Here is a 13,491-nt window from a genome sequence, read left to right as displayed (position 1 = left end):
GAGGAAGTCCCATTGCAGTGAGAAAAATGTTCTTAACCAGTCTCAATCCTGGGTATCCCCCTGTAAGTGTTCCCTTGAATCTTAGTTAAGTATCTTGCTCCACAAAACAAAATGTTTGCACATGGGTGTCAAATAGGGCACACCTGTGTACCTAGCCTCATTTAGTTATCAACACACCTGATCAAAAGATGCGGAAGTTTTCACTCCACATAGATGGCACCACCATGGTCTGCAAAGCAATGCACTTCTCCCGTAAACGAGGGCACACATGTATATACATAGGCTCATGACTTTGCAAAATGCCAGTCTCATAAATTATTATTATTATTATAAATCTTTATTTATAGGCAGGGCCGGATTAAGGGAATGGAGGCCCCTGGGCTAAGGGGGCCTCCATTCCCCCGTGAGGGCCGCCCCCCCCCCCTGTGATCCGAGCCGCCATACAGTGATCCGAGAAATGAGGCTCACGAGATCTCCTCAGTAAGGAGAATACAGCGCGCCGGGGAAGTACTGCAGTGAAAGTGCTCAGCAGCACTGATCAGGCTGGGGGCGCCCCCGTCCCCTGACCGATCAATACTGCTGCTGAGCACTTTCAAGGCCCCCCTGGATGCCCGAGGCCCCTGGGCTGTAGCCAAGTTAGCGCTATGGTTAATCCCACCCTGTTTATAGGGCGCCACATAAGGTCCGCAGCTTTGTACAGAGAGAAAACGACAAGACAGTACATGGTATAACAGTACAATGCAGTAAAAATATAACATTACAACCCTCTATATACCCCTTGCACCCTAAACCCGCTACTGGGGTGCAAGGGGTATATTCAGAAACCTGTGCCCATTAGCGTGGGCACAACTAAGAGGTTTACAGTTAATGCAAGAAGTGCTAAAACAATAGAGGAGTGGAGTCAATGGGCAAGGAGGAGGTGCGCAGTGTAGCTGATGAGCAAAAGTTATGAAAGTTATAAATCACCCTTAATACCGGTCAAAATAAATCTTGATCTCACCTGATGACAACTCATTTACAACCAGTTTAACTCGCCTGCTTTTGGAAAGTTGTATCATGACTGGGACCCTTTTTCACCTGCCTGAAAGACAAAAACACACCCTCAGTTAGGGCATCAAACTCTAATCATTTCAAAGTCACGTTGTCGCTAAAGACTGAAGAGGTGATTCCAGATACTCAAATTGGCCACGTTTCAATTCTTGAATCGCTGTGCTAAATCTTCTTGAATTTTAGAAACATTAAAACAAAAAAAGAAGAATGACTTGTATGCTGACAAAATTGTTCTTTCCATCTCCAAACTAATCGTAACACTTCCAAAACATTTTCAATTAACTACACCAATTTTGTTCCTTTTCAAATTTCAATGGCAAAAAGCTAATTTATCTAGGTATATGTCACTAAGAATCTTGACTCTTTGGAGGAGATTCAGTACAGTGTGATGTGTCTATGGAACAGCCTGTGGAGCCAATTCCCCATGGTGAAAATATGCGCATGCGAACATCGAGGCAATGTTCGGCGGCACCCCACCTTTTCCCCTACTCATCTCTATTATTAAATCAGAGCTTACCTGGTACAAATGACTTATATCCTGGGGCAGCACAGTGGCCTAGTGGTTGGCACTTCTGCCTCACAGCATTGGGGTCATGAGTTCAATTCCCAACCATGGCCTTATCTATGTGGAGTTTGTATGTTCTCCCTGTGTTTGTGTGGGTTTCCTCTGGATGCTCCGGTTTCCTCCCACACTCCAAAAACATACTGCTAGGTTAATTGGCTGCTATCAAAATTGACCCTAGTCTCTCCCTCTCTGTCTGTGTGTGTGTGGGTGTGTGTCTCTATATTAGGAAATTTAGACTGTAAGCTCCAATGGGGCAGGGACTGATGTGAATGAGTTCTCTGTACAGTGCTGCGGAATTAGTGGCGCTATATAAATAACTGATGATGTGCATGTGTGTGATAGAGGATATATATACATTGTAAGCTTCAGTGGGGCTGGGACTGACGTGAAGTACCAAATATTATCTGCAAAGTGCAGCATAATATGGTAGCATTATATAGATAAACATAAATATTGTTTAATTCCACAAAATCTGATTATGGGCTTACAGGTTTAATACAATAAAAATATGATATGGCTGTTAAAGATTTCATATTGTAAAGCATCTCAACTTTTTCTCTCAATAGTCTCTTTCTAACAGGCATCTTGATTGCTAACACTGGACAAATCATATACAAACCAAATGCATTTTCAAATAGGTTATTGTTTTTACACGAGGCTTATAAAACAAAATACCACAGCTGCTGCAGAACCCCTTTGGAGATGAATTGCCTCATTTCACATAAAAAAAGTGAAGTAGTTTCCTCTTTAAAAAGTAGTTTCATGGAAAGCCAAGGGAAAACCTGGAAGTAATCCTGGAATACAAATGGCGTTTAGCTGCCAAAGATGTTCTGCAGCAAATGCATCATCCCATGACCCAGATCTGCATTGTGTTATGAAGCCCTGACTTATATATTCGGTGTGTGACAGGCAGCTGAGAGGAGCAGCAAACTTTACCGGGGCCCCACTCCTTGCAGACAGTGTACCCCTCCCCTCCGTCCTGCTGAGAGCCCCCTCTCCCCTCCTCTCTCTGCCACACGGCCCTCCCCGCCTGCTCTCCTGTGTCTCCCTCCTCTGACACGTCCCTCCCGGTGCTCATCCATGGACCCTGCCGCTGTACAGCTGCTGCTGCTCCTGCCCGGCCTGATGCTGGCCGCTGGGCAGGAGACAGCTCCCGGTTCTTCACCCCCTTCCCTGGTCATCGCAATCCTAGCCCGTAATGCGGCTCATTCCCTGCCTTACAGCCTGGGGGCGCTAGAGAGGATGAACTACCCGAAGGAGAGGATCTCGATCTGGTGAGAGGTCTGGGTGTGACTGGGGGTATAGTGTGCAGTGCATCCCATAGTGTGCATGTGGGGGGCACTGTGTGTATAGTGAGGTAAGCTTTGGGGGCAACTATATGTGGGCAATTCAGACTTTGTAACCCCCATTCAGGGGCAGGCTGTGCTGGGGGACACAGGTCTGGTTACATAGTGGGCTACCCTGGGCTGGGTCACTGGGCCACCTGCAAATTTTTTCTTTAAAATTTCCCTGATACAGGGCCATCTTTTCCATTGGGCATGATGGGCAGCTGCCCGGGGGCCCCACGGGCAAGGGCCCCATAGGCATGGCTCTTAATGAGAATAAATAATCCTGCAAAAGAAAAAGACCTGCATAAGAAACCTACAAGGGTCACTGAGCAAGTACATCTATCTATCTCTATCTCTATATCTATATCTGTATCTGTATACATCTATATATCTATATCTATATCTATATCTAGGGGCCCCGGTGCACTGTTTTGCCCGGGGGCCCATAATGTTAAGATGGCCCTGCCCTGATAGGCTGCTGAGTCCGATTTCCCCCCTCTCCCCCTCTCCCCCTTCTCCCCTTCTCCCCCTCTCCCCTTCTCCCCAAGTTACAATTTGACACCCCTCCCCTGTCCCCAGTTTATTTTATGCAGAAAGCCTGGTCCTATCACTTCTCATCATATTGCTATCTTGTATCAGTTATTTTCTTATTGCAATAACCTACTGTGGTTAATATTCATTGATGTGAAAAATTAGCTTTCAAATCACTTAATTTTGCCCAGGTTAGGTACACATGTAAAATAAATGGACACATGGGGGCAGACACCTGTGTGCCAGGTGAAATTGTTCTTCTTGGGACGTTTGGGAATTGACTAAAAACATATTTATTTATTTTTTGCACCGATGAAGTAGTTGTTTTTCCTTTTGATATTAGATCTCAGGTATTGCTCATAGAAGTAATGTATCCGCCCCCAGACACACACACAAATTTAAGATGGGAAAAGATACACAAAAAAATTGGTATGAGTATACAGAAGGTCCTCCATCCGTCTGCTGTTCACACAGCACCAGCGTAAAAATGCCAGCAAATAGCACATGCACGACTATGGCATTTTGCTGCCAACCTGTGTGGACAGGGGCCGTGTGCAGGCATGCAAGCCAATGGTGTAAATGTCTGCAGCATTTTCAGAACTGCCTTCTTGCATTACATTCCACGTACACCGTGGATTGAAAAGGCTCTTTAAAAGCACTGAGGGCATATATATCTACACTGATGTTTTCTGAGTGCTTTTTAAAAACCTTTAAAAAAAAAAACACCCCCAGGCGATAATGTCAAAAAACAGCTTATGCACGATCTTCTGGCCTTACGGCCTGAGCTTTGTGATATACTGCAGCCTTATATTTCTGCCTTGTGTGAATGGCAGACGATTGCTGGCACAGGATTCTTCTACTCTTGTATCTGCAGCTTTAAAGCTTATCAAATGTCTGCTCAAATCGCATTGTGTGAAGCTTTGGAAAAAAAGTTCAGGCACCAGCCACATGTATGAGATCTGACAGGAATTAAAGAGACAACACTGATCTATACCCCCATATAAGGAATGCACCTAGTTCTGTTCAACTGCCTGTCACATCTATGCATTGACGTCTGTGTATGAATGTTGGTGGGGTTTTTGTCAGGCGTATTATTCACATTTACGAGCGAATAGGAACAGGTAGGAGGGTGAAAAATGTGTCCTAATTTTTCATGCTCCAACACGTCCAACACACTGAAAATTCAAGTGGATGTAATCTAATGTACAAGATAAAAAGATTTACACTTTGTTTGAAAGTATATAAACTGATGTATTAAATGTCTTCTATTATGTATTGATTATATATATATATATATATATATATATATATATATATATATCATCATCATCATCATCATCATTTATTTATATAGCGCCACTAATTCCGCAGCGCTGTACAGAGAACTCATTCACATCAGTCCCTGCCCCATTGGACCTTACAGTCTAAATTCCCTAACATACATACAGACAGACAGAGAGACTAGGGTCAATTTGATAGCAGCCAATAAACCTACCAGTATGTTTTTGAAGTGTGGGAGGAAACCGGAGCACCCGGAGGAAACCCACGCAAACACAGGGAGAACATACAAACTCCGCACAGATAAGGCCATGGTCGGGTATCGAACTCATGACCCCAGTGCTGTGAGGCAGAAGTGCTAACTAACTATATATATATATATATATATATATATATATATATATATAATCTTTATTATTAAAGCTGTTTAGAAGAATGAAAAATCATTCATCTATGGGTCCACTCTGAAAACAGCCACGGTAACTAGGATTACTCTCTGTCTCAGGTATAATTTCCATGACGTTATTAATGTGTTTGGTAAGATTACATACCTATGGTCCTATATCAGACCAGTCAGTTGTGTATGACATCCCACTGTACAAGTGAATGCTGCAAACCATGAATTATTACCACCGTTCCTCCATCTCTGCAGGTGCGTAACTGACCATAATGAAGACACAACGCTTGAGGTCTTGCAGAAGTGGCTGGAGTCTGTGCAGCCATTATATAATTCTGTGGTGTGGACATCACAGGAGAGGCCCAGGTGATTTATCTCCACCACCTGCATGTTCTGAATTAACATGTATGAACACGCTGAGTGCATGCTGGTGTTTCCATATTATATTCTCCTTACAGCAGTGGCAAAAATGTATAATCATATGCCTACCTACCTCAGATTACATTAAGGGGTCACTATACCTAAAATGCAAGCTCATTCAGTTTCTTGCAGCAATGTATGTAAACGTTATCAATATATGTGCACTTGTTTTCTATTTCACTATTGTCCTCTGTTATCAGCCCTTTAGACTCAAAGACTCAATTTACCGTCCTTCATTAGGGCTACTGACAGGGAGTTTATTGTACATAGCAAAAAGGCTTCCCCCCCACAATCAAACCCTCCTCATAAATATCTTCAGTTCTTATAAGCTCCTAATACATTTGTAGATGTTAAAGAATCCTTTTTTTTTGTAGACAGCAAATTAAATTTTAGGGTAATTGGCCGTGAACGTTCCTTTGGTGTAAATGTGATTTGTTTTCTTCATTTATAAGACTCTTGTTTCTTAGGAATAGTGACAATAATTACCCAGAGGCGTCTTTTCTCTCTCTGGGAGCCTGCATGAAATCCCAATTAAGTAAAGCACTTGCCTCCTCTAACTCCATTTACATTGATGATCTGGTTGTAAAGTCCTTTAATTCCTTTTTTGCCAGCAATAACAATAAAGGGGGTTTCCACATTCTGACAATTTTAATTTATAGGCTTGTATAGGCCCACTTTAAATACATTGCTTTGTTTTCCTAGCTATCTTCTGTGTTTTTCACCAAAGACTTTATATCCTCTAGACCAGGCCTGGCCAACCTGTGGCTCTCTAGGTGTTGTGGAACTACAAGCCCCAGCATGCTTTGCCAGTATATAGCCAGCCAATAGCTGGCAGGGTATGCTGAGACTTGTAGTTTCACAACACCTGGAGAGTCACAGGTTGGCCCTAGACAGTTGTTTTGACTTCCTTGCCTTTGGATACGATGCTAAACTATTCTGTGGATACTGTATCTAATGTGCAGAGCTGAGCAGTGTTGTACCCAAGAGAAACAGAATAAACAACTTTGCCAGGACTATATAAAAGCTTCGGTAAAAAGCACAGTATGAAATCAGAAACATAATGTAATACATGTTGTAAAACATATAGGCAAAAAACAAGAACATACACTTTAATACATAATTTTCTAATCTGCTAGAAAAACTTTGAATTGACCTTATTTAAAACAAAACAAATTGTCTTGAAATGAAAGGTCATACTGCCAAACACTACAATATGTATATTGTGTATATATTTAGCTGTGGATAACTAGATATTGTTTTACTTATTCAATTCGGCTTTAGGTCACCCCAAGAACTGCAACCAAACAAGTTTTCACTATAGGAGACCAGTCTACTTTTCTCTGTATATGTCTTTAGGTCAGCCGCCAATGAAAGCCATCACATAATCTTCAATCGATGGGGAGTGACTTGTTTTATATTGCTAGAGTCAGGGGCACAGTGTACAGGGGGTGTATAATTATTCTGGCCGTTTCATTGATGTACTTGATGGTTCACAGGTGGTATTCAGAGGAGATTGGTCCAAAACAGTGGCCCAAAGAACGCTATGAGCAAGTCATGAAGCTACGACAGCAGGCTCTGAACTATGCAAAGGAGCACAAAGCCGACTACATCCTGGTAAGGTTGAGGTGCTCCAGGGAATCTTGCGCCGTTTATAATAGAGCACCGAAGTGATAGGCACATTGGAGGACAACCGGAAATGACTGTGCTGTACGTTCGAGATGTATAGATAAGTGTTTCTAAGACAGCATATGTTTCCCTGTGCTACTCTGCATTAAGCTGTGTAAACACCAGTTTTGGAGGGAGACGTAGACTGTGACAGGGATGAGCTAAGGGAAAACCTGGTTCAGTTATTTGGGACAGGGAACCCGCAGAAACTGTTGCACAAAGAAAAGTTTTTCCTTAAAAAATAAAAATAAAACATTTCCTGGGTATTGTATCGTGACTTGTTGTCTTACAGTTCACAGACGCAGATAACGTCCTGACCAATGATGATACAGTGCAGTTGATGATGGCGGAGAATAAGACCTTGGTAGCGCCCATGTTGGACACACAGACGGGATTCTCTAACTTTTGGTGTGGAATAACCCCCCAGGTGAGTGACCACTAACGGGAGTGGTTTTCGGTGGGGATGGTAGACTAAAAACTCCTTCTGCCGAACAGAACAGGGGTATAAACGGGAGACCCAGTTCTTTTGTTTAGTTTAGTCCAGCTGCCATTTACGGGGTGCAAATACAATTTGTATTGCATGCAGGGAAAATAACCGCCTACTGCATGCAGCTTGTAAATAGTATTTTAGAGTTGTGCTAGGACACGCCCCGTCCCAACTCTAAATCTGTCTGCACATTTAAAGATGGTTTTCTAAAGGGATTCACTCTTAGCTCTTAGCAAGTCCCAGGATCCACAATAATACACTATTTAAACTTTTTGGAATGTTTCAAAGTTCATAATGACTTTTAACAATCGATCCCTTTAATAGCAATGGCAGATTTTTGTTGGTTTAGAAAGGGGGATAGACAGGTAACCGGAGACCACCTTTACAATGATCGAATAACGTAATGGGTCTTTGGATTTGGTGTCCTCCATATTACTAAGCTCAGCTGTAATTCTACATTCTTCTTGCCAGGGATTTTATCGCCGGACGGCTGATTATTACCCCACCAGGAACCGTCAGCGCACTGGCTGTTTCCCGGTACCCATGGTTCACTCCACCTTTCTCCTGGACCTGCGGAAGGAAGAGAGTCACACACTGGCTTTTTACCCCCCTCATCCTCATTACACCTGGACTTTTGATGATGTCATTGTGTTTGCTTACTCATGCTTGGCCTCAGGTACACATAGGGAGGGAAGAAGTTTAAACGATAAGTGTGGAGATTACTGCTCTTGGTCCTGATCTGGTGCCCGTTTAGTTGAAATGAATGTAGTTAACATTTTAATGGTGTTTAAAGCATGTCGGTGAGTGTAGGACATGCAACACTGGGATGCAGGCTTAAATGTTTTGATCAAAATATGAACCAATACCTCATGTTTTCATTTTACTAGATACACACAGATATGCAGTGTTCAGGATAAGGGCTGACAACAGCTGTCTTTTTTTTAAAAGTTTTGGATTGTAGTTAACAGTCTTTGTTTGTTTCAGGAGTACAGGCTTTCGTGTGTAATAGACAACGCTACGGTTATCTCAATGTCCCAGCACAGCCTCAGCAAGGCCTGGAGGACGACAAGCTGAATTTCGTGCACCTTACACTGGAAGCAATGGGTGAGAATGGACTTTATTGTCCCTAGTGGAATTTAAAAACTGGAGCATTAAAGCAAAGGATTTAATTTGTGGCATGGTTTTTTTTTTTTTTGGTTACTTCACTGATCTTTAACCTTTTACTAGGCTGTAGAGCACTTTTAAGAAAGGTGGGGGCAGGGGAAGGTTATACAGGCCCGTCCCGTTTAATTATTACACTCTCTTATTTCTTGCAGTGGAAGGTTTTCCCTTCGTTACGTCTCAATATGTATCCCCACTGCCGAAGCTTCCGGACAAAATGGGGTTTGACGAGGTAATTGGTTACTAGGACCATTCTGAACTGTACAGATGGCATTTTGTAGTATTCTTATATTCCCCATGTATATTAGGGTTGGGAGACTTTTCTGCATCTTGCGGCTACTGTACTACATCGCACGTGATGCCCACACGGTCATTTGTTGTAATTCACTAACAAATATTGTGTTGTCGATTATCATTCATTTATTACCTGATTATTTTCCATTTTACTCCACTGTTTCATTTCTCTTCTTCATGCCTTATGAAAGAGTTCCATAGTAAATGACCAAATTATGATGGTTATCCTGTGTCTTTTTTTAAACCATTGCCGTGTTTTATTTGTAAAGTATCCCTGTCCTTGTTTTATTTCCTCATCCTTGGTCTCATGCTCTTTGCGTCTTGATAATACAAATCAAGTCCTTTGTCTGATGACTCTACCATTGCGGCCTTTATGCCTTGGTAGTACCACTCTAATCCTTTGTCTTCTGATCGTACCATACTAGTCCTTTGTCTCATGATGGTACCGCTCCAGTTCTTTGTCTCATGATGGTACGCTCCAGTCCTTTGTCTCATGATGGTACGCTCCAGTCCTTTGTCTCATGATGATACCGCTCCAGTTCTTAGTCTCATGTTGGTACCGCTCCAGTTCTTTGTCTCCTGATCGTACCGTACTCAGGGGCAAACGCAGGATTTGTAAAGGGGAGTTTCCACGCCGCCAGTGGGCGTAACCAGCATGCATGGGGGCGTAGCTATAATTTTAGACAGTGCTTGGCTGCTCTCCAACTCTTCCTATCCCCATAATATACATGGGCAATGCTGCCTGCACTACTGTTAGGTGCACACCGTTCTCCCTTTTCAAGCAGAGCTGTGTGAAGCGGGAGCAGGGTCCAGCCACCTCAATTATACAGTGCCCCAGGCTTGGAAGGGGGTTTCCAGGCACTAGGAAACCCCCCTTGGTTTGCCTATGGTACTAGACCTTTGTCTCCTGATGATATCGCTCCAGTCCTTTGTCTCGTGATGGTACCACTCCAATCCTGTCTCCAGTCCTCTGTCACTCGACAGCACCTGTCCAGTAACACCAGTGCCTCTGTCTACCTTAGATATATCTGATTAATCTGCTCCGTCGCCCTGAGAAACGTGAGAGAATGCTCCGCTCTCTAAATGAACAGGAGATATCGTGCCATGTGTTGGATGCTGTTGATGGAAGGTAACTTTTTTTTTATCAGAAACTGGCCTAATAATAACAATTATTTTATGATGCTATTTCCAGTATCAACTACACTTATGGTATAGGCACTTGGGTGGGTTGATCTACCTGTATTTTATTTCATTTGAGTCCAAGAGATGGAATGTGGATGAATATACACATGGGGTCCATTGATTCCTGCGCAGGGGCATACGGACCTTGCACTGAGACTTTTTAAGAGAACCAGTGATAGAACGTTGATTAGAGACAGTAGAGCTCATCCTTCTTTATTCTAAGGTTCAGCATCTGTTCTGTTAAGAATCCTGGATTTGTTCCTTAATGAAGCTGTTATAATGTTGGAGGCTTTTCAGTATGAGGATCACTAAGGTGCAATATTAAAATCATGTTCAAAAATGCACCCACTTAATTCCTCCCATCAGATGACGCAAACATTTTGCAGATGCCACCATTTGGGCCTATATATGCAGATTTCCGTAAAACCCTTGATTGGTCATAAATTAACATCTAGCAACTATTGTGCTTTCCTGATTTCCTGCAGTGCTCTGAACAGTAGCGGCATCAAGCGTCTGGGTGTGAATTTACTGCCGGGATTCTATGACCCATTCTCTGGTCGGACCCTCACGAAAGGGGAGGTGGGCTGCTTCCTGAGCCACTTTAAAATCTGGCAAGAGGTAATCTGTTGGGCATTACTTTTATCTCACAAATTAATAGATGGAACTGAATAAAGCGGGAATTGTGATTGTAAACATTGTTTTAAAGAAATAGCAAACTTCAACCCTCTATATTGAAGAGACTAAGGGGTAAATGTATCAAGCTGAGAGTTTTCCGGCGGGTTTGAAACACCAATCAGATTCTAGCTGTCATTTATTTAGTACATTCTACAAAATTACAGCTAGATTCTGATTGGTTGCTATAGGTAACATCTCCACTTTTCAAACCCGCCGGAAAACTCAGCTTGATACATTTACCCCTCAATGTGTTGCTTACTTTTGGATAACATTCCCCTCTTTAGAACCCCCTTTCCCCCAGACCCACAATATTCGTTCTGTAGTGCTACCAAAGTGTAATCCCCATTAACCCACCCACCGAGACCCCAGCATTACCTATAATGAACCACTGCGTTTCCCAGTATGGAGAGGAGATCACCATTAGTATAACTGGCCAGGGGTTTCAGAATACCCAATCTTGTGTGGTTACAAAGGCACCTGACAGTAGACTCGTATGACAGCTAACTAACGAGTTGAAATTGTCAAGTAGTGGACAACCCTTTCAAAGGAGCCAACCTCTAATTTTGTGTGTATTTCACAAGAAGTAACTTTGGCAGGAAGGAACATTATCCAATTAAAGCTTCGGATAAATGGGAGTTGTTTCCGTTCAGAGATGCATGATTGGCAACCTGGATAAAGGTCACTTCACTCTTTGTAGTAGTCACGTGTCTGCCACACTCTCTCATCCAGCACACTTCTCTCTAATGTTCCCCATCTTCCCCCTCAGATTGTAGAGCGGCAGCTGGATGTGATCCTGGTGTTTGAAGACGATGTACGGTTTGAATCCTTTTTCAAGAGAAAGATGATCCGGCTCCTGGATGATGTCCGCACTGCCCAGCTGGACTGGGACCTGATGTATGGGGTCACTTACTACAAAGATATCTTGCAATATACCAGTGATGGCTAACCTGTGACACTCCAGGTGTTGTGAAACTACAAGCCCCAGCATGCTTTATCAGCTAGTTATCTACTGGCAAAGCATGCTGGGGCTTGTAGTTTCACAACACCTGGAGTGTCACAGGTTAGCCATCACTGCAATATACGATCTCGTATGGTAGATCTTAACCGGTCTCCCTCTTACAGATACATAGGGAGGAAACAAGTGACTACAGATCCTGAGAAGCCAGTGGAGAATGTGCCGTACCTGGTGGAAGCTGATTACTCCTACTGGACCCTTTGTTACATGATCTCCCTGCAGGGCGCCCAGAAGCTGATGAACGCTGAACCCCTCTCCAAGATACTTCCTGTAGACGAGTTCCTTCCCATCATGGCAGACACACACCCAAAGTAGGTGCCTTGGAGACCATGTTTTGTTTCCCTGAGATTCCAGTTTAACTTTTCTATCTTCCCTTTATCTCTGCTGTCTTTTATAATCCCTACATCCCGCATTTGTCCATTCACCCAGTAGCATTTGCGTCTTGCTACTCTCGTGTTTTGTCTTGTTTCACAGTGAGGAGTACAAAGGCCACTTTGTCAATCGGAACCTGAGGGTGTTCTCCGTCCACCCTCTTCTTGTTTACCCCACACATTACACCGGTGAGCCCAGCTGGCTCAGTGACACCGAGACCTCCACCCTCTGGGATGATGACAACGTACGGACAGATTGGAGCGGATCGCAGAAGACCCTCAAAGACACGCGGAGGAATGTACCACACGGGCTGCGCTCCACGTCACGGGACGAGTTGTGATCTTGAGTCATAAGATGAACAGTAACCTTAGGTGATAAGCAGTCACTTACTGCACAGCTTGGAAATAGGAAAGAAACGAGAGGCGTGCTAAGGCGTTATTCGCCATCCGTCTTCCCCTTTGGACTATGTTGTCCATCATTCCTGCACACAGGAACGTACAGATACCATCTTTTAGACCCTTCTGCGGCCATTGTTTCAGAAAATTCTATACCGAACAAGCTCTTATTGGACTACCAGGACCGTGAACATTTTCATAGTTTATTGCATTTTTTATTTTTATTTTTTTAAAATGTATAAAAGGGAATTTAATGTATTTTTTCTACTCTTAAAAAACATTATGTAATTGACAATCATCATCAAAATGTATATTTATCATTCGCTCCCACCGTGCTTTTCAGTTTGTTTGTTTTTTGTCTGTTTTTTTTAGAATCATTTGCTGTTGAGATCAACTTTTTTTGTCTACTTTTGCAGCCTGGGGCACTTGTTGAGAGGCTGTAGCTTACGTGTGTCTCTTCCTGTGTGAATGTGAAACACCTTTCCTCTGATTACCCTTCACACTAATCTTCATATTGTAGTATAGGTAGAACGCTGTCACTATGACTCCTGCAACACTTGATTTCGCTATTAGGGCTGCATTATTTAACATACAGATGTATATAAAGGGAGAGAGGAGGCAGGGTGAAGATGATAACGATTGTCACCAACATTTATTTATATAGCAACAGTGCTTT

The 13,491-nt window shown here is 43.0% G+C and overlaps 1 protein-coding gene across 1 annotated transcript; it reads left to right on the top strand.

Moving 5' to 3' along the window:
• The first annotated feature begins 2,500 nt into the window (after nt 1-2,500).
• Nucleotides 2,501-13,145, top strand: CERCAM (cerebral endothelial cell adhesion molecule). Its single transcript, XM_075185096.1, has 12 exons — nt 2,501-2,889; nt 5,405-5,515; nt 7,066-7,183; nt 7,527-7,661; nt 8,193-8,397; nt 8,706-8,825; nt 9,038-9,114; nt 10,199-10,305; nt 10,844-10,976; nt 11,800-11,927; nt 12,156-12,359; nt 12,523-13,145. The coding sequence occupies exons 1-12, from the start codon at nt 2,696-2,698 to the stop codon at nt 12,758-12,760; spliced, it is 1,770 nt and encodes a 589-aa protein (XP_075041197.1). The 5' UTR covers nt 2,501-2,695; the 3' UTR covers nt 12,761-13,145.
• The last annotated feature ends 346 nt before the right edge of the window (nt 13,146-13,491 follow it).

Source organism: Mixophyes fleayi, chromosome 9, assembly GCF_038048845.1.
Source record: "Mixophyes fleayi isolate aMixFle1 chromosome 9, aMixFle1.hap1, whole genome shotgun sequence".
Classification (NCBI taxonomy): Eukaryota; Metazoa; Chordata; class Amphibia; order Anura; family Limnodynastidae; genus Mixophyes; species Mixophyes fleayi.
The sequence above is the reverse complement of the archived record's forward strand: the minus strand, read 5'-3'. Positions and strand labels throughout refer to the sequence as shown.